A 25,247-nucleotide genomic window follows, 5' to 3' on the forward strand; every position below is an offset into this window, starting at 1 on the left:
ACTGGTACTTGGTGTGGTACTAGGTTTATCGCATTTATGGCTTAGGGGCCGCGGTTTACCTCCCTCCGTTTAGTCATGCTGGATCAGGAGTAGTAAACTCGGCGATCGTGGGTTCGATTCCCACACGGTGCAAGTTTTTTTTTATTTATTTTTATTTTTTTGAAGGTCGTGGGTTCGATTCCCACACGAGCCAGTTTTTTTTTAAAGGCAGTTTAGTTGATGGTGGATAATGAATAGCAAACCGACAGGATTGTTCATTTAATTCATATTGAAATTAGTGTTTTTTTTTTATGGTGAATTTGTTTTTCATCCAATGGGAATTCATATATTTTATATTAGAAAAATCTATGAATATTCAGCTTTCCGTTTACTGGATCCGCCACTGATTATAGCTCTGGAGTTGGAACATGACCGAAGTCCGTTTTGGTATACCAAATATACCTCTGTTTCGGGCGGATCAATACCAGAGGTCGAGCGGAAACAAAATTAAACTCGGGATGATGGATCTATAATAGGGCCTATTCTTATAAAAAGGTCCATGATTCAACCATTTATTTCTATTGCGAAAGCTATTTAGCTTATATTTATATAATACAAATCAACTGTAATATGCAATTATACAAGTATTAATGACATGACAATAATAGAGTTTGGCCAAAGGAATTAACTTGTTCATGTTAAAGTTCATTGTGTATAGGGCCTAATCCTGTCGAAGTTGGGCTTCAGTGTGACCCTTTTATTTATTTTTTTTTCATATCTTATAACTTCGAAAACGAGCCTCGTTTTGCAAAATATCAATTTATTTCGTTTCTAAATTTTTCGTTAACTAAATTCGTCAGGCCTACTACTGGTAATAGCCTATTTTCTTCTCCTTCAATGTTCCGTCTTGCAACATTATCGATTTTCAAAATATTCCATATTTTTCTGTTAGTAAAGTGTTAATATAAAGGGCAGAATGGTTTGTTAAGGCCATAGTGTTATGTCCTGTTTAGATAGATCTTTAGCTGAGCGTCCTAATAGTTTATTTGGTTTTTTTTTCATTTAATTGCAATTTCAATACGCATATGCGTAATGAATGTTTGGTTGGCTACCATTCCGACCTTTTGTTAATAGAGGACTATTCAATCGATGAATTACGGGAATTAATTACTCGCTTAAAGATATCACAATTGTATTAACACTAAAACCAAAAAATATATTCCAAAAGATATAAATCATCCGATTATTACTATTGAAAGATGCACTGAGAGAAATAATATTTATGAATCAATTAAATTTACAGACAGACAAGAATTCATTTCATTTCATCCATTTATTTATTCGACCATAAATAATAAAAAGCACAATAACAATAACAACAAAACTTTACTTGGTCCAGACTACAGGGCGCCCTTTTGTTGCTAGGTATAACCAGACGCACACAGCGCCCTCCTTTTTCCATTAATGGAGAAAATGAGAAAACTTTATCACACTACCGTGTACTCGCGCGAATAAGCGCCCGGGCGCTTAAAATATTTGTTGCCCTTTCTGAGGGCGCTTATTTAAACAGGGCGCTTATGAAAACAGTGGAATTGAGGGGCGCTTATGGAAATAGATGAAAATCGAGGGGTTCTTATGGGAAATTATTAAATTCAAGAGGCACTTTTTGAATGAAGAAAGATTATATAAGGACATTACGAATGGTGGTTAGAAAAGATAATCGTACAGAGAACATGGCTCATGACAAGAATGCGTGAATATTCACATAACAACAAAATAGCAGATGCAATTAGTGGTGGTGGGTAGTGGTTAGCTTGTTGGCCATCGGCCGATTGAGATTAGCAGGATGGCAGGATCTTTGTATTTCTTTTTTGAAAACTCAGATGAGAATGTGCTAAAGGTCGGAAAAAGAAAAAGAGGAGTAGGACTAGGCATAGAGAAATATGTAAAAAGAGTAAAGTTGGAAATACACTGTCTGTCCAGGGATCGGAGCTCTCATCTGTCCAAGAGCAATATATTTATTTTGATACATTGACCGAAGAAGAATGTGTTTCCACTCTACAGCTCAAATCATGCCAACAACCACAGTCCCAGGATTGATTGATTTGCTAAAAAAAATTAGCGCTTATTCAAATTAGAAGGGGGCGCTTATTCAAACTGGGCGCTTAAGGGAATTTTCACGATAGTAGGGGTGGTTATTCAAACGGGGCGCTTATTCGCGTGAGTACGGTAACCAGAGTCCGGCGTTTTCAACCTCCGCAAAAGGAGGTTAATGTATTCACATTTATGTAACGGTGGCACGCAGAAGTTTATTAGATCCAGTCAGTGTGACCACTGCTTGGGTATTTACCCAAGATCTTGGGTATTTTGACTTGGGTTCTTGGGTATTCCGTTCAAATCCTTGGGTATTTTATTTTTACTAAGAAAATTAAATATTTTTGTCATAGAGGAAGAATTAAGAAGTAACAAAGTATATTTCAGTTCATCCAAGTAAGCAAAACTCAACGAAGTGCACATAACATTGTTAATTGCTATAAACTTGGGTTCAGAAGTGTTTTTTGTGATTTGCGTTGCCATTGATCTTACCTAATTAATGCATTACATAATAAAACTTGATCACTGATCTACTGATAACACTGGCCGACTGAGGGCGTATTTTTCTATCCGTATTATCACCTCATGAATATTAATTTTAATAATTAACACAAACAATTACAATAAAAAATGGTTCATAAATTGAACTAAAAGGGAAACTATACATGCGAAAAACACGGGGTTTTTTTTATTTTAATGCATTTTCCGGAAGCTTGGGTAATTTTGGGCAATTTTTGCTGAATCTTGGGTAATTTCGACCCAGTCATTGGGTATATCAAAAATTGTGAGTGGTCACGCTGGATCCAGTCGTACGCGGCGCCCAATTGTTTGTATTCCCACCATGCATTTCGGGGAAACCTTTTTTTTTCTGTGGAGAACTCATCTTGTGTTTCTAGTATCGTTGCTGGAAGTCCCCTGCTTCAAAATAAATCCGATAAAATGGCCTATATAGGACTACATTTATTCTATAGTATTTCTTTTAATTATTTTTGTTTGTGTTGTTTAGTATCATTGTTGTTATCATTATCATAACCTCATCATTATAATTAAATTCATCCTTACCATAATTATAATTATCATTATCACCAATGGAAACTAATCCATATGTTCTGGATTTTGGGTGGTCCTGAATCCAGTCATTTCTGTATTCCTCTGTTTTTTGTATTGTATTTGGATTCGAAATAAAAACAAACAAACAAACAAACAAACAATATTTTATTAATAAAAGGATTAAAAATAGTTTAATATCAACACGAGTTATTATTGGTCGAGAGTTTTAAGTTGTTCAACCAATCAGATTGCATGTCCTGACACTACACACACACACGTTTGTTGATGGTAAACCTTGACCTACCGTAACAATCAATAGATGTTCAACAGCACGTCGCGTGTGTGTGTAGCATAGTGCTTTGCTTAGAGTTTACCTGGGAGGTTTATGACAGTAGAGAGCTACTGTTTGTTACCTTTAGAGTGCTGAAAAGGGGTTGAATTTTAACAGTTTATCATCAACATTTATGGTGAATGTTAAAGAAGTATTTGCACTCTTTGTTTCTTGCATAACGTTTCCAGTAAGCAGTCCAACAAGCTTGCGCTGATAGATGATGGAGGTAGGCTCGCCAATGCATTTCCGCTATTTAATGTTTTGCAATTGCACTCACTCACTGCCCTTGTCAATTTTTGGCATGGATGCTTGTTTTTGCAAGGCTTGTTGAGTTCTGTGATCATTACGGATTAGTGAAAACAACAATATTGATGTAGTTGCTATCATTTAACAATGAAATTCGTCCTTAATTCACTACGACGATCAATAGTAGAAAATTTATTATTTATGAACTAGGCTAGGCGTAGGCTAGGGCCTAGATTCCTTAATTGGAACATTCAAATGCCCTTGGTGCTGGCTGTTCAGTAGCTCCCCCTCAAACTGGCATGAGCCTGTTGCCAATATTTGTTTCAAATATCATTATCATTAATATTGCTCAATATCATCATGACTTCAACATCATTTTTCTGATTTTTAACATTCGTTTACCTATCAACACACCATGTTAATAATAATATTGTATTGTATGTATTTCTTCAACCTGTACTTTTTTGTGTCACTTTTAAAATTTCACCGGTGGCGGTGGGTTGGTTTGGATTTTCTTCAGTGTGAAACTTGCACCAAGGATAACCCACAAAGTCTGCAGACTTATTTTCAATGGGAATTGTTCTGGTGGTGGTGTCAGCCATAAACCCTTAATCCAGACTCTGGAGGGAAATGGGCCACAAAACTAAAAATGCATGTTTTGTGGTACACTTTTCAGCTGCAACGCAATACCGTGTTAGTCATGACCCATCAGTGACCCAAATTGACCTCTTCATTGATTTGATTGCTCGTCCATGGGAAATTCGGGGCAAAGAAAAAAATTAATAGGATGACATGAATGAAGATCATACCATACTTTTTTCATACTTTCGTAGTGTGTTGTTTACTTCTTCCGCAGCATGCGCTGTAGCTCGCAAGGAGTAAGGTCAGCCTTCAAATTTCCGTTGGTGACCGTTGGTGTTATTTTGTTATGAATGTTTTATCTGCATTCATGAACAACCTCTTGACGGTTAATACTACAGTATGTTTACTGTACTTTGTACTGATTGTGATCAAATCTTCAATCGAAATTCCTTACCCGATATATAGTAGCACAGTAAATTGTTATCATAATTTCATTATATGGGGTTTGTGTATGTTTAATGCTATCTCAGAATATGATTCTGATAAAATATGTTTGCTAAGAACAGATACAGAGATGTGGTTATTACTATTGAAATAATGAAAACTTGCCATAGGCCTACATACAATTATAATTAATAATACAACATTGCAAGAATAGTGTATTTGAGTACAGTAATACATATTTATAATACCTTCATTTAATTATCTTGAGTTTGTATGTAATGAATGCTGTAAACTTCAAATACCTGATCAATATGGTATATATTGTACTCCATCTTATACAATGTAGGAGTGTGGGTGATGAAATAAATTGGTTAACCTGCTGTTTACATGTAGATAAAGCATACATTAGGCCTACATTAAAATGCCTTATTAGGTATTTAAACATTTTCAGTAAATATTATTATTCATTTAATTTAAAAATCTGTATAGTACAGTATCTGGACAGGATAAATTTATCAACATTAAAACAGAGGTACTGACAAAATTTGTTAATAAAATAAACTAATTTAAAATGAATGATTATAGTATGTGACTAGATTTTTTAATGGGAGAATACGACTTGAATTAATACGACTTTTGTTAATTTATATTAGTCTAACAATTTAGTTTTCAAAAGCCATTAATTATGCTATTAAAAATAAGTAATATTTTTTCTAATTTTTTTTCTAGAGGCCTAAATTATAATCTGTACTTGAGTATTAAAATTAGAGACTATAGAACAAATCCAAGAATCTGGTAGATTCCGACATTTATTCTGGTGTTGGGCACCTGCTGCCAGTCTAATAGACATGGGCCATACTTGCCCATCGGGCTAAAGAAACGACTCATGAATCACATCATATTAGCGGTATTACCTCTATCCCCTTGGCACCCTGCTGCGTTGTCTAGACCAACCCAGTAATTGAGAATCTCTTAATGTATTAAGTAAAGTACTACTGTTCACATATATGTACATGATTTGTTGATGATGACATTTAATTATCAGCTGCTCATTAAAAGTCTTCTCATTAGGGAGGAGTTGAAACGTAATAGTTTTGTTCTTGGCGTGTGGCCGTATCATACAAAAAAAGTTTTATTTTCCTGAATGAGTCATTTGCTTTGACTGCAAGCAACTGATAACCAGTAGTGATATGGAGATTGGTGGTTGAGATGCTTGCATCTTATTACTTTGTCCGGGGTTCGAATCCTAAAATGATTTGATTATTTCTCATTCAATAAGTCATAAAAAAGCAATTTACTACACTTTAATTGGTTAGTCTCTTGGCTAAGAATGATGTAGGTAGGTCAAGTTTATTTTATTATCCTCTCTTGTTAATTAGGGTCTATTTTATCGTCTTGAATTGCTTTAAAATCACCAGGAGAAAAGTTTTGTTATAGTGAATAATATTTTAAGAGTAAAATTTAAATACATATGAAATAACATTTTAAATGTTAGATGGATAGATGGATGGATGGATGGCTAAAGTAGGTTAGAAGATGGATGGATATTTTAGACAAATAAATATACTGAATGTTATGCGTACCTGTTACTGTAGGTTGTTAAGGCACTTAGTATCTGAGTTGTCCATGAATTAACTTATGTTCACTCCATTTTTATCTGAACTGAATATACAGTATACCTGTACTCCAAAACCTAATTAATGTGGGATGACACTGTTTTGTGGTATTTAAGTTGCTTGCCTTCTAATCTTGATTTCCTCGAATTAAATTTTGTTGCACTAAGTTTTTATCTCACAACAAAACTTAAATTGAGACTTTTTGAGAAAGTCTGAAGTCTCCATATGGGCCTTATAAATGAGAGTAGCATCATGTGTATAGTGATTGTCACTTTTAAGACAGGGTTATAATTATTTGCTATATCTAGCTTTTGCCTCCCATGCATAAATAAATGTTAAAAATATTTTGTTAATACCTGTATCCATAATTGTCAGTACTATTTTAGCCTTGTATTCAGCCAGATGATAATATAATCCTCCTTTTTGAGTGCGTGCTATTCTCAGATTAATTTAATTTGTGTATGCTTTCTTTTTTTGAATATTAAATTATTAACAAGAGCATGCAACCTTTTAAATAATCAATATTTATGTATTATTCAGCAAGTTTATATACATTCTCAACTGTTATGAAGCATAACCTCAAAGGTACATGGTTTTCTTAGTTGCGTTCTTTTCAAGGAAAAGGTTAAAATTGAGACAGTGAACTGACAGCTTCCATATATTGAAGAATAAAAATAGATGCATCATTATTCTGAAAGACATGTAGATGACATCAACTACTGTAGTTGTACATACGTCAGTACCCAATGGTCATTAAAAATAGATGTTCTTTATATTGTCTGTAAAAATATTAGATAATATATAACTTGTCTATAAAGATATTGAATGATGTTCATAACTTGTTTATAAAAAATATCTTTCATTTCAATAGAATACACTGATGTGGACAAGGGCTTTGTAAGTTGCACATTTCAGTTGAAAACGTGAAGAAGACTGTCGAGAAACTGTCAGCATGGGGTCGGAGAAGAAACCGCAACCAATTGTAGGTGACATAGTCATCAACCCTGAGTCTGGGGAACAGTACAAAAGAGGTCGTCTTCTTGGGAAGGTATGACGATACTGATTGATCGATTATTAAATATTTCATAATACCAATTATTTGATATTTTAAAACTGTATCACTATTCTAACAAATCAATGTGTAAATTGTTTAAATATATTCCTGATGAAAATTGTTGTTGAATTAACCAAGAAGGCCTATCAGACACTGCCTGCATCTATGAAATATTAACTACTACAATTCATGCAAACAGTATTAATGTTTGTTTGTCTGTTGAGCATACACTTATATCTCAGACTAAACAGTGTTTGATCAAATGCAAACTGAAGAATTAAATAGAACATTGTCTTCCAAAGAACATGAGGTTGTAGGTCAGGGGTATGAACCGGAAGTGTTTCTTTAAAAACTGGTATATTGCCAAGACAGATGGGAAACGCCGATTGGTTCGAGCCGAGAGATAGTATAAGCCTGTTTAATACATAGAGGTCTTGTTGGCATGATTTGCTATAAAAAAGCTGCTTTATCATCATCGTCATAATTATCGTCATCATTGTGAATCGTCATTGTCATCATGAATCATCGATGTCATCATAAGTCATCATCATTATAAATCATCATTGTCATTATGAATCGTCCTCATAAATCATCTCATGAATCGTAATCATCATCCCCATCATCATCATTGTTATCATCATCAAGACATCATTAAGACATCATTATCATTGTTATCATGATTCATCATCGACGTCATCATAAATCATCACTGTCATCATGAATCGTCTCATGGATCGTAATCATTGTCGTCATCATTGTTATTATCATTATCAAGAAATATCATTATCATCATATTCATAAATCATTGTCATCTTCATCAATTAGGCAAGACTTTTTTATACCTTGTTTAGTGAACCCGCCACTTGCTAACAATGTTGATTCGGATAAGAATTACATTTTATTTTGCTGCTGCTGCCTTGAAATCACCAAAACTAAGACATGTATACAGTATTTCTCCTAATTATATAAATTAAAAGAATTTAACCATCCCATTGCTACACTCTTTACATTAACCAATAATATTTTATTTTCTCCTCCGTCTGAATTTTTTTGTCAAAACTATTTGCTAATTAAGAAAACAAAATTTTGTTTTTCCGCCCTTCTCTTACAAAAATAAAAAATAGGTTTGCAAAACATGGTGTACAAAAAGCCTCGCCTTATATGGGTTTGAAACGAGTAAACAAAGTCTGATCAAACGTTTCTGTAAAATACAAATACATTGGCAATACTAGAATTCTATGCAAGACATAAGATAAAAAATTTGATAAATAATTATGATTACTCTTCAGTAATACGATCAATAGAGTTTCTAATATACTTTTCATCAATACAGTGTGATACCACTTTAACCTTCTGGTTTAGTGTGTTAGCCTTTCTTGGTGTCTGATGACCTCCTTATGTGCATAATATGTCTATGTATACCGGAGTCGCTTTATTTCTGATATTCATATTTGCTATGCAATGCTATATTCATTGCTATACAAATGCTATGAGATTGATAAGTAAATATAAAATAATAAAGATTCTATGCTAAAATGTTGAATACATTAATTCAGCTAGTCTTAATATTTATTTTGTATTTAATTTAATATATTTTTTTCTTTTATTTTTTATTCACTAAAACATGTTTATTTAGGATCTCAGACATGAATGGTATTTCATATTCATAATACGTATTCCTTAAAGTATTAAATATACTGTGCTCAAATAACAAAGCTTAGTTTCTTCTATTTTAAGGTATTTAACCACGATTTAATTGCAATTATTAACCTTTATGTTCACACTAAAAACCAGCATTTTTACCTACAATTGCATTTGGTTCTCCTTAATTAATCAGACGTGCAGATCTTAATCTCAAATATTAGAATATCCTCTCATTAACGAGATCTAGTAAGATCGTTAATTGCTATATTAATGAATGATTCAGCTATAAGGTATCCTGCCTGAGCAGTAATTGTATCAGTTGTACAGTATATGACATCATCATCAACCTCAGGTTCAGAAGATGCTAATAGAAGATGAATTGAACAAGTTCCATTTTAACTAATAAAGTTTAAATCCACTTCCTCAAAACCTATTACTGTATAATATACTTTTTGGGGCTTGCAAACTAATCCATATATACTGTAGTGAATACAATTCTTGCCACTTTCACTACAGCATCATTGTATAGAACATGTGTGGGCATAAAAATGGGTCAGCGGACTAAATTGAATCAAATTGAATTTTTGATTTACACTGAGGGCCACACCCAAACTGACATTTCAAGAAAAACCTTAATATTTATTTATACATAGTATTGGTGTCAGGCCATAACAAGCAGTTTTCTACTGTAGCCAATAATGTAGACGTGCCAAACACATACAGTAGGTCCTCTTTTTTTCCCCCTGTAATCTGTACTAACCTATTTTTTGCAAATGAAGACTGACTAAAAATGTAACATCCTATTGGAATGATAAGTTAATTAGGCTTTAAGTATCTTGCCCCAAGGACACAAGAAAAAAACCAGGGAAAATGTGTTCAAAAGCTTAATCCCTCACTACCTTTACTGCATGAACATCCTCTTTATTTGTCAAGGATCATGCATCATGTATACAATAGATTATGTAGGCCTACTTAGAATGTAGACATACACAAGTGTCTGACAGGAGTGGGAGATAGAGCTGCTTCAAGGTTGGTAAGCTTTTTCAGAAGATATCCACTGATTGAAAATGAACATTAAAGTGAATTATACCGTATACTTTGTTCTCACGTATGTCAATCCGCTTATAAGACGACCCCTAAGTTTGAGAAGAGTTTTGGAAGATTTGTGTACGTTAGACAAATTATACAACCCCTACAGTATTTCACCATTGGAATTCTTCCTTCGCCATATAATCCAATTTCTACTGTAGGTAAAGTTGATGGATTTCATTGAAGCTTTAATTAAAACTTAATTGACAGATTAAACAACAACCATCTTGTATGGCATTCATACATAGTGACCATACTAGCAGTTGGTAGCTTCATTTCAGTAGTAAATTTGTGTGTTACAGACAATCCACGCATTAGACGAACATTATTTTACAATTCAAATAAATTGTATGTTGCGTGTATAAGACAACCCCCTATCTTTCTATCGTAATTTGCTATTTTAAGCCTCATATTATTTGAGAATATATGGTACATGCTACCACCGATGAAAAAAATCCTTGTTTGTGCCCTGAATAATACAGTCATAAAGAGACATTATAAATCCACTATTTGTCATGAGTATCTACTATACATCGATCAGTCTAGATTTGTTTTTTTATGACGTGATCCGTGCCACAATATCTAAAAACTGATGGTTGCTTTGCACTCTAAGTCTATACTGACATGCAATTTTGTCGTCCTTGAATCATAACATAAATGTATAGTGATAAAGAGACTTTGAGTACTGCTTTAGCTAGCAGCATTCAAACACAAGAATCACTGCTTGAAATTGATCCATTAGCATCGACTGATTATTGTGCATTGATTTGTTATGTTGCTGCCATGAAAAACTTAAGAGCAAAAATGATGTTGTTTACATTATATGCTAAACATTTAAAAATTATAGGCCTACCATAGGTGATTTGATACAGGGAATGTATTGTACTTAGATCATACTGTTCCAGAGCATGGAAGATTAACATACTCACATTTGCGACAATTGAAACAGGTCGGTGATCCCGCACCAAATCAGAAGAGCGGTTATGTAGGTGTGGAAAAGTACAAACGGAGCTGCATGTTTTGTGTGAATGCGCTTTGACCGCCCATATATGCCAGAACATGGGTATAAGGTGTAATGATATTTTTTCTTTATTAAATTAAATTTATTTTTGAAATCTTAAAAGCCGGTGAAAATTAGTCAAAATAAGTTTATTGCGTTATAAAGGAAACAGTATATTATTTATTGTAAGTTTTACTATGCTTGATTTGTAATGCCATGTTGGACGACTGTTATCCCCAGTTTGTCAATAAAATATCTACTGTATCTATCTACTACCATTGGATGAACCGATCTTGGTGATAAGGTGGTAGCATTTTTATGTTTTTTGGTTCAATCCATTTGATTTGACGGAAGACTGAATAACTCTCTCTCTCCACTGAACGTAAATATGAAACTTAACTGTCTTCAAAAATTAATTAGATGATTTCAAGCCAACTAGTCATTGTTATTCTAGGCCTACTGTAGTAATAGTTTCCATTTTGAGTTTTATTGCTCTATCTTTGCAAAGAGAAATTTAAGCCATAATCTCTCAATAACTACAATTTGCCTTCCAATTCAAGACCACTTTGGGCCACAACAATTTTTAGGGTGATGTCTCAATCTCTACTTCGAAGGTTAGTTTCGTGTTAATAGATTGATTTGGGTCTGTGAAAGAGTGGTCATGAATTAGAAGGGGCTTGGATTGGATGGTGCAATATTTTCAAAGCAATACTAAATTTGTAGTTTCCAGTCTAAATGGGCTTTATAAAAAATACATAACTCTAGAGACTTCTGAATCCAAGGGAGGACAGTATAGTTATTGTAATCTAAGTAAATGTGCATACACTATTTTAACATTTTACTTCCATGTGGTATGACCAAACTTCTTCTCCCATTTGCCATCGATGACATCCAACGATGGACCGAGGGATGGGTGCTTGCCAATAGCTTGAGAGAATGCATGGACAAGACTCGGATGATTACAAGTTAATGATGTTTCATTCCAAACTGCAAAATTGATGAATGCGGGATGAAATGTTAATTGTAGCGTAAACAAACAGGATGAACAGACTATTATTCCAAACGTTTGCAGAAATTGATTGATCTTTTTACACTGTGAATCTAGAAACAAAACAATTTTGTACATTGGATGAAAAAAAAGCGCAAGTGTATTATTACAAGCCTGGGTTCAAATTTTGCGGTTATTTTTCTTTTATATCTGACCTTTGTATAACCTTGATTATGTACTTATTTATTGTGTGTTACACCAAGCCATCCGCTGCCCATATGTTGTTACTAATTTTAATCCAGGAAGTCTAATTCTGTTTATAAAATTCATTGACCAGAAATTAAGTCCACTGTCTTTTACAGCATACCCAGTAATAATTACCTTTCAATAAGGCAACAAAAACAATGTGTAGAGGCCTAAATCAATAGGATTAGTTTAGGCTTAATTCTGAGCCTATATTCTGCCTACTAGTAATCCATACTAAGTATTGCCTTGAGTGGGACGCTCGCTTAGTGTATAATATGCTCATGATTTAGTAGGCAAACAGCAGTTTCCTTCTGTTTTTGCCGGAAAGTTGCATCATTGCCTTTATTGTTGATTGTTAGTTTATTTCAGGACACCTATTGTTCTAAAATTTGTAGCTAATATTATTTATTCTATTTTTTACATTGTTATTTTTTCTCCATGAGGGTCCTTCTGATTGTCTTCGTTATGGTAGTGTACAAAATTTTCTTTGTATGTTTTTATAAGTGTCCTTCCAATGCAATATTGGAATCTTAGAATATAAAACTAAATAAAATAATATAAAATTTAAAAGCCAGTTCTTCATTCAACTTGAATCTGAAATTTAGACAAAAAAATTCCTTTCAAAAGTGAGTGTCAAATTTTGCATACCTGTATGTGTCCTTTTTAAGTTGGGTGCTCCTTTATTCCAGCATTTTATTCTAAGTTATGAAATGTTAATTGCACTACCCTGACAGCTTTATCTTATCCATTTATCTTTGACCTAAATATACTTTACACATTACAATTTTCGTTTTCTTAAAAGATTGTACAATTTTTGCATGTTTTCTGTGTTGGAGGGCCCTTTAAATTGAATGGCTCTTTAAGACTGCATCGCTATTCTTGTTGAATTTATTGAGTGAATAATACATAACAACAAGCTGTGATATTAAAAATAAGTCACATTATGCAGGAATGAATGAATGATAAAATGAATGAATAAATAAATAAATGAATGAATAAATGAATAAACAAGCAATGAACAAATAAATTTAAATGTAATTTTAACCATTAGTGGCCAAAAGCATCACAAAAATTAGTTCACTTAAAGAATTTTCTTACTATATATTTTTTTAGGAGGTTGACAATAATACTGAATATAGAATGGTGGTAGGAATATATTGTTTTTATATCACTGATTAGTATTACTATATATCCAGTTAGATAAAAGCATATTACTGTTAACTTGGTAAGTAAAATATGAAAAGACAACTTGTGCGTTACAATGCCCATCCAAAACACTCATATTTTGTAAGTTTGTTTAGTTAACAAGGTCAAAAAATTTCACAAAAGCAAACATACAATAATGGAATTGTACTGCTAAAGTTTCAATGATGCTATAGTATATTTCAGATTTTTTTCTACAAAGTGTTTTTTTTCAAAGTCGTGCTGCCGTCCACGAAGCTGTGTTTGTCATACGTACTTGCATAGGAATTAGTAGACACCATTCTCAATGCTAGTGATAAATGATGCGCTTACATGCTGGAAGCCTATTCCTTGTGTTGACCATTGTTTTGTGTAAAACACTTGACAAAGTCTAAAGTATTACGCACATTGTCCACAGTATGAAGAAAGTATTTAAAAGACAGTGTGTATGAATATACCCATTCTTTCCTTCCTGTCTGTCATTACCTCCTCCCAAGGATGCACTGTAGGCTTATTCTGCATTTTATACTGTGCTATATTGTAGTTTATCTGTATCGATTTTGCATCAACTATGGCCCAATTTCATAATGTTAATGAACTCTACAGTACATTGGAAAGGATTCATTCCAGACCAATTAATACCAACATGCTCTAAAAATTAAGTTTATACACAATAAAGAAAAAAGTATTTTATATTAATGATACATTGTTGATTCAGTAAGGAAATATTAAAATAATATAACTAAAGTTATATTTTTTAAAATAATAGAGCAATAATTTTTACTGAAAAATAAATCATAATATTTTGCTGTAATGTGTTTATTTTTAGTATTGTAGAGGAATATACCTGCATTCTGCAAAACCAAAAAAAAAACATTTAAATGCTGGACTATGATGATATTAATAGTCATTCTGTATTTTACTGCATACTAAAAGCTTGCTATTCTATACTTTATTGTATCCTAGAGCAGGTTATTTGAGTTTAATTACCATCATTGTTATTTTAGCATGTATCAATGGAATATTTTATAGTTTATGTACTTGTCTCATGTTCATCCATTACAATATGTTCATCCATAGTATCCACCTCAAAATTAATGTCTTCTTGTAAAGAAACTTTAGTATTGCCATTTTGACATATTACTAGCTCAGAGGTAGTCCAGCGTTAAATTTCTTTTAATGCTAGTTCTAGTCTGCAGCAATTGATGGTCCTTAAATTTATTTACCTCCATTAAAAATTAACTGATCACACATTCCTACAGATTGGTGATAGATTTTATGTTATATTATTACTAGGCATATGAGGTACTTGCATTAGAAGTACTGTTTGTTATTTATGTATGCAAAAAACAAAAATTCTCAGTATCCAATTGTATTGCTATATTGCAATATATTAAATTTGACATGCTTTTTTTTTTGTACTACTGTACCATGGCCTATCTATCTCATTGTCGAATAATATTAGTTCCTTATTTTATTAAAGCACTTAGTAACAACAGTATTCGCATCATCTAAAATTGCTTATAAGTGTGCTCTGCAATTTCAAAAGCAGGTCATTTAGTATAGAATATCCATTTCTTTATTGGCATTTTTTATTTTTCATTTTATGTGTCCAAAAAGGAACAATAAATCATTTCTTGTGAATCGTTGGTGAAATGCATCACTGGTCAGCAATTTTTTCTCTTTTTTCTTAGGTAAGAGTTTAGAAAAATATTTTTCCTTCATTTGTAAGAGCACTAGGTTTTTTGACTGACTTTACTAATACATCTAAATATTTACTTTCTCTACACCTTTTCACGTATAGCTCATTCATCAAATACTGAAGTCCTATCCAAACTATCAAATTTTATTTGCTTAAATATGGTCATGATGCAAGATCATGACTATATATGGGCATACAACATTTTTTTGTCAAAGATATTTGCTAGTGTGGACACGACTTTACGATAGTTAAAATAGATTTATATGGCAAATACCTGTGATATGCCCATTGAAGCATGGTACGATATTTTTAGGCCCATGTGTAGGAAGATCACAAAAAGATTGTCAAAACAACATGATAGTGTCATTCATAGTACCAACCTGAGAGAATTGAAATGCGCGATTGACTACACTAGGGGCCGGGGGCTCCGATGATCTGAGCATTTTTAAGCTGTTTCAGGGAGTGTTTGTTGACAATACTGGGTTAATTTGAACATCCAGACTATGTACACAAATATTTCATTAATCAAACAAACAAAAATGAATAGGTATTCACGTATATACTGTTCTTACTGTGGGCGTGTTTGATGCTGACAACTGCAGCTTCAGCATGTTTCAGTCACATAATCAACGGTTGTGACAATGAATGCATAAGACCGCACACGCCTCCTAGCTACAATTTTCTGCCACTAATTGTTGGGCTCTCAGAGAATGTGAAACAAGAAAGCAAAAGCTGGCATCTGTTTGGTCCGAGTACATAAACGGGAAAGAGAAATTTTCTCGGTGAATTGATTCTCAAACAAGATAACGAAAGCTCTCTAACCGAGTTGATTGTTAAGTCAGGGGCACCGTGACCTTCAGCTCTAATATCGGCGTTGGTTCGAACGGCTCACTCGCCAATGGTTCCGGTGGTGGAACAAGTCTTCTCGGATAAGGACTTTAAACCGTAGGCCCAGTGTACGAATTTGGCTCGTGTGCACTTTAAAGAACCCGGTACATCATTCGAGAAGAGTAGGGGGTTACCCCGGTGTACTGGTCCATTAAGTCCCCTGTTGTCAAATGGATATGCCACGTAGGACAGTGATTAAGTTCACTTATTGGCATATCCTTGGCCCTCGTGCCTAAAGAAATGAAATGAAATGAAATAATGACTCAAGTTACTGCATGACCGTTTTTATATTTTTAACAAAACCAATTCTAATTTTAAATGCATTTTCCCCTAAATTTGTGATAATTCGTTATCACGCATCTGACTTAAATGCGTGACAAATTTATGATCAATAATATGTGTTTCTACAAAATGCATGTTTCATCCACAATCACATTGAAATGTGAAACCGTTTCGCACGATGCGAGACGGTTGGTAACTATGTAGTGCGGACAGAGCTTCATTTATGCTGTAGAGCGTCATAGCGATTCCATCCCGAAGTGAGTCACTCGCTGCTGGATAATAATTTACATATTTTTATTTAAAATAAATTATGTTGAAAAGTATAATACTGTACTCTCTCTCTCAGCCACTTTACAAACATGTTTAAAAAGCCTATCAAAGACACCCCAGCATTGAATCCTCTACTATATCATCCATCCAGCTTGCTAGTATACCAGTAAGCCTATTGTATAACTCCTGTCTCTTATACACATCTAGATGTGTATAAGAGACAGGTGTTACACCAAGCCATCCGCTGCCCATATGTTGTTACTAATTTTAATCCAGGAAGTCTAATTCTGTTTATAAAATTCATTGACCAGAAATTAAGTCCACTGTCTTTTACAGCATACCCAGTAATAATTACCTTTCAATAAGGCAACAAAAACAATGTGTAGAGGCCTAAATCAATAGGATTAGTTTAGGCTTAATTCTGAGCCTATATTCTGCCTACTAGTAATCCATACTAAGTATTGCCTTGAGTGGGACGCTCGCTTAGTGTATAATATGCTCATGATTTAGTAGGCAAACAGCAGTTTCCTTCTGTTTTTGCCGGAAAGGTGCATCATTGCCTTTATTGTTGATTGTTAGTTTATTTCAGGACACCTATTGTTCTAAAATTTGTAGCTAATATTATTTATTCTATTTTTTACATTGTTATTTTTTCTCCATGAGGGTCCTTCTGATTGTCTTCGTTATGGTAGTGTACAAAATTTTCTTTGTATGTTTTTATAAGTGTCCTTCCAATGCAATATTGGAATCTTAGAATATAAAACTAAATAAAATAATATAAAATTTAACGATGCGAACAGAGCTTCATTTATGCTGTAGAGCGTCATAGCGATTCCATCCCGAAGTGAGTCACTCGCTGATAATAATGGATAATAATTTACATATTTTTATTTAAAATAAATTATGTTGAAAAGTATAATACTGTACTCTCTCTCTCAGCCACTTTACAAACATGTTTAAAAAGCCTATCAAAGACACCCCAGCATTGAATCCTCTACTATATCATCCATCCAGCTTGCTAGTATACCAGTAAGCCTATTGTATAACTCGGTGCTCAGAAAAATGCTCTTAATTGATAGAAATTCTGGCGATATGATTAACGATGCAGTCGGTCATAGCGATTATTTAATAACTACTCCCCTTTAGCGATCGAATGAATATGTGATTTGTAGGAAGTGAGCTGTTTGTATAGAAACTTAAATTGGTGGTGATAAGATGATTAGTCGATAGCTGCTTTCAGTGATGCCATTCTGTCTACATCTGTTTCTGGCAATTGAATAATATGTAGGGTGTAATATGCATTTATTACTATAAAATGTAGAGAGCATGAGAGTATCCAGTTTTCTAATGTGAAATCTGTATATATATGCAGTTCGTGACATGGTTTATGAATAAAACTTTTGCTTTCTTTAGATTTTTTAATTTTTTTTATTTTCTGTGTGCATTTGATTTTAATATTGGTGTGCTGTAACGACGTGATTTGTCTTAGTTGAGTAACAATTTGTTTTGGGTCCCTGGGGACTGTGTCAACCTCAGAGCAGTGCCAACTGTGCCAGTAATGAATTAAGTAGTATAGAGACAATCTACTACTTTATCCGACAAGTGTATTTTGTTTTTTAACATTCAGCTGTGTTGTACCAGAGAGGTTACCTAGGATCTAACAAAACAAAATTAGAATTTAAAAAAAGTATAGCAAATAAATAGAATTACACATCATTGCACTGTTCCCCACCGTGCCAATACTTCTTTTTTTCAAAAACCACATCTATGCCAATAACAGGATGCCATACAATGTGTTTACATGCATATAAATATAAAATAGATATGAATTTTTAAAATGCACAAAAAAACAAAAACAATGAAGCAAATTTCCTCTTTCCACAAGTACAGGACCCAAGAGACTATGCAAGTACTACAAACAATTGATAAAATATTGCAACGTATACAGGTAGACCTACATAACTCATTTGTTTAGTAGTATATGTAATGGCATTTGACAGTCTGGTTTTTTTTTTATAACAAAAGCTTACTTCTGCATTCTGTAAAGTCTTTATGTAGGTCTAAATCTAGAGTAACTATGATTTATTGTCCTTTATTCTTTCAGCAAGAAATTGATTTAAAAAGTAGGTTATTTTTAACCTGAAATGCGTAGGTCCTTCTTTTATGTCATTATTTGTAATATTGTTTGTTTACACAAAAGGAAGTTCCATTTACATTGGCAAATGCACAGTATCTTTTGCTTACTAAAGGAAATGTATTGCAATGTAGTCGGTATCATAAAGTTTGTAGAGAGGGAAACTTAATCTGCTTTGCAATGTAATAAAGAAGTGGGTCTTTACAATCATCTGTAGTCATACCATGGTCATACAAAAGGATAATTCTTCTTGTAAACTTTGTGTTTATGTTATCAATGACCATGAACCAACATCAGTTACTCAATGAAACTTAACACCACTTAGGTACCTGGTACTGAACAGTCTTGGAAGGTTAATACTTGTACATTGTTTGAAAAGTGAGTTTACAATACATTGTTGCATAACAATGGGTGTAATCAGCCATTGTCTGGAGTCAGCGTTTTGGAGTTGTGAACTTACCTACAAGTTCTACTACTAAAGAAGTTATTGTTTATTATGTTTTTGCTCATTAAGCATAATCAATAAGATTAATTAAAAGATTAATTATTATTTCTTATTGTAGAGTAAAAAGGGAATGTACGGTTTAGATGTTTAGGGGCTTGACTTCCTGTTCCAGGATCTATACTGTTGCAAAGATTTTCTCTTTAAAAAACTTTTGGTATAATTATTATAAAATTGAGGTTAAATACAATATTGAGAAAAATATTCTCTCAGGTTGGTAACTATGGTGTCTTCTTCCAGTAGGGTTAAATAAGAAAACAAAATTTAATTCATTTTTTTTCCGCCCCTCTTCTGATGATCTTTAAAATAATAAGTTTTGCGAAACAAGGTAGTAAAAAATCTCACCTAACGAAAATTAGCCATTGATTTTTAAAATACCATATTTTCACTCAATTGTAACTTTCTTCTAGAAAAATCTTTTAAATCAATTTACAGTCTGTGTCTGAAAGCCTACAAATTACTGTAACCGAAAATCACGTTAAAATTTAACTAATTCTGAAATGTGAAGCGTATTGCTACTTTGAAGTATTAAGTGCTATAAGATGCGGAAATTTATTACATTAATAACATTATTGAATTTATTGCAGTTGACAGGCCTCAGTTTAATGCTGTTCATGTTTGTGATTTATTCTTCTTTACATTGCTTTCGGAATATTGGTAAAGAAAATAGCACAGAAAACATACAAATTGTAGATAATTTTATACGATTAATTTAATGAATGCTAATATGCTTATAAATTTCCCAAAAAACTTGTCTTCTTTGAGCCAAATAATCGTGTCCGAGTTAAACAAATACATTAGCTAATAGATCTATATGAACGATCCTATATCCTCTTTGATTTGTCGCTGGCACGATCCATCAAATCGTGTGATTACTAGCTTGCGATCGCTGGCTCGCCGGTGATTAGAATAAAGCATGAGTCATCGTGTATGCGGTGCAGGTGAGTGAATATCAACTCTAACCTGGTGAATTTCTCCCAAAGTCAACTCACATACCATAATTAGCTTAAAGCTAGCAAGAGAGCTCTATGTACTCAGATGGTTCTATATCCAACTCAGTTAGCAGTGTTTGCATATTACATTATTAATATTTTGCTCATTCATTAAGAATTCAAACAGTTTTAGATTCAGAATGCAGTACTATTATAACTTGTAATAATATAACTCCATATTATATGGAACTATTTATTTAAAATAATACACACAAGTCCATTTATTCACATTAATTCCTTGATTTACTATTGAATTAAAATATTCTTGGAGATTTATACCCTTACTTCCTCCTCATAATGCATCTGTGTGTATCCAGTCTTAATTTCTCATCTCAGGTGAGTTGATGTCTACAATTCTCTTAAGATGTTGTCTGTAATCAAATCTATGGAAGATGATAATGAAAAATGAAACACTCACTGTGCATTTCACCTGTGCCCTTGGTGCTTGCCTACCCAAGTTTGTTTAAGTGAGTACTTATGTGCTGATTACTAGCAATAACATGGAATTCTGTCAGCCCAAATGAGCTATGAATGTGTCATACATGTTAGGATCTAATGGCCGGGATAATAATGTGAAGTCAGGGGATTGAACCATGTTGCTGTGTATTTCACTTGTGTCCTTGGACAAGGGGCTTTCCTACCCAAGGTTTAAGTGAGTAAATTATAGATAATGTACTGATTACTACTAGCAATAACATGGAATTCTGCCAGCCCCAATGATCTGTGTATGTTTCATACATGTTAGGTCCAATGACCGGGATAATAATGTGAAGTCAGGGGATAGAACCATTCGCTGTGCATTTCAATCGTGTCCTTGGACAAGGGGGTTCCCTACCCAAGGTTTAAGTGAGTAAATTATAGATTATGTACTGATTACTACTAGCAATAACATGGAATTCTGCCAGCCCCAATGATCTGTGTATGTTTTATATATGTTAGGTCCAATGACTGGTATAATAATGTGAAGTCTGGGGATTGAACCATGTCACTGTGCATTTCACTTGTGTCCTTGGACAAGGGGCTTTCCTACCCAAGGTATAAGCGGGTAAATTGTAGATTATGTACTGATTACTAGCAATAACATGGAATTCTGCCTGCCCCAATGAGCTATGTATGTTCCATACCTTTTAGGTCCAATGGCAGAGATAATAATGCGAAGCATAGAATAATAATGAGCTACAGTAAATCGGAGTTCTAAAGACTGCCAACATTCTTTATATTTTTGGGACATTGCCAACAGTGAAGATATTTTTTTTTTTAGCTATGTAGATAATTACTGCAATCAGGATCATTTGATGCAGATTTTTATTATGAAAAATATCCAGTGATCATTATATATTCAAAAGATAAGTAGAAGATGGCAGAGCCTTTACTGCTAAAAAAACGAAGTAATTACTATCTATTTGAGTGACAGTATCTGAGCATTTTATCCTATTAACTACAGTATGTATACTGCAGAATATAATGTTATTTTAGACTTACTGTAACATTTAATAGGAGAGAAACTGCTTCAACCATTTTCATAATTGCAAAAAGAATATCATTATTTTCAAGGCATTGTTAGTGAAAGACAAATTGTCATCAATGGTTTCAGTATAGTTTTCTATATTTCTTTGCAAGCATTCTAAGAGTATATTCGAAAGAAAACAAAACATATGTTGATATTTTTTTTTAATCAACCATTTTATCTACAGTGATTTGGCTCACTTTATGTGACTTTGGTCTCCCCAAATTTCAGGGTTTTTTTTGTAATGTGTTATGTACATAATGTTTGAAAGACCAAATAAGTAATTAAATAAGATAAGTGTATCCACTTTGGGAACTATTAGGCCTACATATTATTGAAAGTGTATTTCAAAATTTTAAAAAATGTATTTCAGAATAAAGAAAGAATAAATAAAAAATAAGTATGTATAATAATATGAATATATGATATACTGGTAATAAATTTGACAATGGATAAAAATAAATCTAAAATAGTGGTGGTAATTTTATTGAATAATACCAGTAAATATAATTGGTTTCATGTATGTATGTAGTTGAATTTATATAGCACATAATACCAAGTTCTCTATGTGCTGATAGAACAGAAAAGAACAAAGAGAAAAAACTAAACTGTATATTGTGCACACGTTTTAGCAGAATTAGCAAAGTTAATATTGATCTGAAAGTACAGTACAGAGAATTCCAAATTCTTTTTCATTAACAGCTCATTTTCATGAATATATTAATGGATACCTTTAGAAAGTACATAGAATCAGAATCGATAATTTGATACTAGAAATAGTACTTGCCCGTGGCAACCTTGTTGATTGTGGTCCTTTGAAGCCATGCTCATCTTGGGTCTATAAAAAAATCTAAATTAGTTTGTGTTACAATTACAATTGGCACGATATAGAGAGATCAAAGTTCAATGACCTTGATTTATGTAATATCTGCTGATATTAAATGAAGTAACTACTTGTAGGCTGCCTGGTTTTTTCCTCTATTTTGAAATACTTTTTCAGTTCAGTAATGGAATTAATGATCTGTATATCAGGATTTGAACCTAGGAGCCTGGGTTATTGGGCAGGCAACCATCGAGCTACAGTTCTACTCTGTTGAGCATCTTAACTAGAGCTCATTTGCTCATCTTTTCCAAAAGTACAGTTGTTGTTAAGGAGCATGCCTCCCGGTCTCAGGTTCTAGGGTTCAAACCTTGCCAGTGCCAGAAATTTTACTAATAGCTATAATACAATTTTACTTAAAAACTAAGCCTCTTAATGTGTTATAGGCCTAGAGCATCACAAAGGTTTCATCCTGTAAAGAGATAAGTTGTTGGATTTAATGGAAATAAATACATAAAAGTTGATTGATTCTCACCTATGCCATCTTCAATTAATCTAATTAATCTGAAAGTGAGAGAGATGATATTTTATTCCTGATATTAGGCAATAATAATGATTGTGTTGCCCATACACTGTGACGTTTGGATTCAGGGTCTGGATGTTGTTTTCTCTCTAGGGTTTTAAGGTTCACTGACTGTCAAACTCACTCATCCCAGGCTAAATTCATGGTTAAGATCAATCAAATTTATAGACAAGGGTTGGAAGAATCCACATCCGGGAGTTCTGTTTAAATGAGCTTTCTTTAACATCTAATTATATTTTGATGTGGATGGTGATACCCATTGGTGCTGATTTCCTGAAGAAAATTGATAATACATTATTAAAAACTGGTGTAAACTTGCAGATATCATGAATTTGTGGTAGATGGGTTATTTTTCAGGAGATTCTTGCTTGCTCATAGAGGGGGGGGTCTTTCCGATTTCTGGAAGACTCCGCGACTTCCTGTAGTCCAAACATGCGTTCTTTTAAATATCAAACAAATGTTTTGTAGTCCTTCCATGTTAAAGAAAGAAATATATTTTTGCCATAAAAGAAAGGGCCAACTCTAAGGGTTTTTTTTTAGATTTTGACTTGACTGACCTTAGTAAACACATATCTTTATGACAGTAATATTATATTACCTAACTTAGGTAAAATATAATTTTGTTTTCAGTTTCTAATATCATGTTTGTACTAGTATATGATGCCTCATTACTTCTGTGCTCATAAAAAAAATTGTTGAACAATACTGCATAAGTGTTTCATTGTGTCAAGATGTTAAAAATTCAAATTTACTCTCTTTTGTAACTAATTCTAAGTATAAAAAAATTTGATTTATCTTATGGTTTCAGGTATATGCTACAAATATATAGTGTAATGAAAAAGTAATTATATGGTCAATTCTAATTTAAATGCTTGAAGATTTCATTTTAAGGAATGGAATTAAGCAAGACCCTTTGAGACTCAAATTCAATATCATTGAAATTAGATCACTGAGCAAGCATCTAAGATGGCAAAAAAACACATAACAGATTATTGATTTTACGATTAAAAACAATAATGGGGTATAATACAATACAATAAAACAAATTATTGAAAATTAAAAGGAATAGGTTACAGGTAAGTAGCGAGTTACAGTTTATCTATTTTGCACTAAAGAATAAATCACATTTTTGGCACTACAAAGAATGTTTTGAGATGAAACTAAGAATGTTGTCGTTGTTCTTATACCTGATAGGGTGGTTTTGCAAGATGTTACGAGCTTCGAGAGATGAGCACAGGTAAACTGTATGCTGGCAAGATAGTTTCAAAGGCGAGGATTGCGAAGCCGAACCAGTGGGAAAAGGTGAGAAGAATCAATGTAAATCTGCATGTATTAATGGAGCTCATCTCCATGGAATGGTGCTATGCTGTAGGCATTCAGCAGTTTCATAAGGGATCCTATTATATGCTGTGCACCAGCCAGTACGGTATCAGTGACAAAGGGTACCACATTTTGCTCTTATAGGCCTAGGACCTGATATGTTATCTCTGTTTTTTTGTTAATGTATAGTTCACATTAATTTTTTGCTTCATTTAATTTTATTTCATATTCACTTATATTCCATCTCTGTTATTTATATGGTTAATTTATTTAGATACTATATTGTTTAAGTATTGTTTCCTTCTTTAAACTAACATACTTACCCATCATTAATATTAGTAATGATTTATGAAAATATATCATATATATATATATATATATATATATTTCATTTCATTTATTTCGCCAGATATAAATATATAAAATATACAAATATAAAATTTCAAAAATAGTAATTGTTGTCATGTGGCAGGATTGCCCAAAAGTAGAAGATCTACTGTCGAGGGGCTCTCCTCATGACAACAAAAATACAATATCGCAATTCTATATACATAATTTTTAAAAAATATTATAAACATTAAAATGCAGTACGGTATAAGAAAACATAATATAATTACAAAAAGATTAAAAAGACCTAATAAAAAGTACAGATAAAATAAACCACAGAGAGAGCAATCGAGCAAATTCCCAAATCCCTTAAAT

General features: G+C 32.9%; 1 protein-coding gene across 2 annotated transcripts in view; it reads left to right on the top strand.

The window, feature by feature from the left end:
- Positions 1-3,444: 3,444 nt before the first annotated feature.
- LOC117110598 (serine/threonine-protein kinase PLK1-like) overlaps positions 3,445-25,247 on the top strand; it is a 44,496-nt gene continuing 22,693 nt past the window's right edge. For both annotated transcript variants that reach the window (XM_033253353.1, XM_033253354.1), the window contains exons 1-3: positions 3,445-3,680; positions 7,214-7,390; positions 24,420-24,527. In XM_033253353.1, coding sequence (XP_033109244.1) covers positions 7,295-7,390; positions 24,420-24,527 — 204 coding nt within the window. In that variant the 5' untranslated portion in view covers positions 3,445-3,680; positions 7,214-7,294. The remainder of the gene's footprint in view (positions 3,681-7,213; positions 7,391-24,419; positions 24,528-25,247) is intronic.

The sequence above is a fragment of the Anneissia japonica genome, unplaced genomic scaffold, assembly GCF_011630105.1.
Source record: "Anneissia japonica isolate Jap-2015-1 unplaced genomic scaffold, ASM1163010v1 scaffold287919_len575428_cov197, whole genome shotgun sequence".
NCBI lineage: Eukaryota > Metazoa > Echinodermata > Crinoidea > Comatulida > Comatulidae > Anneissia > Anneissia japonica.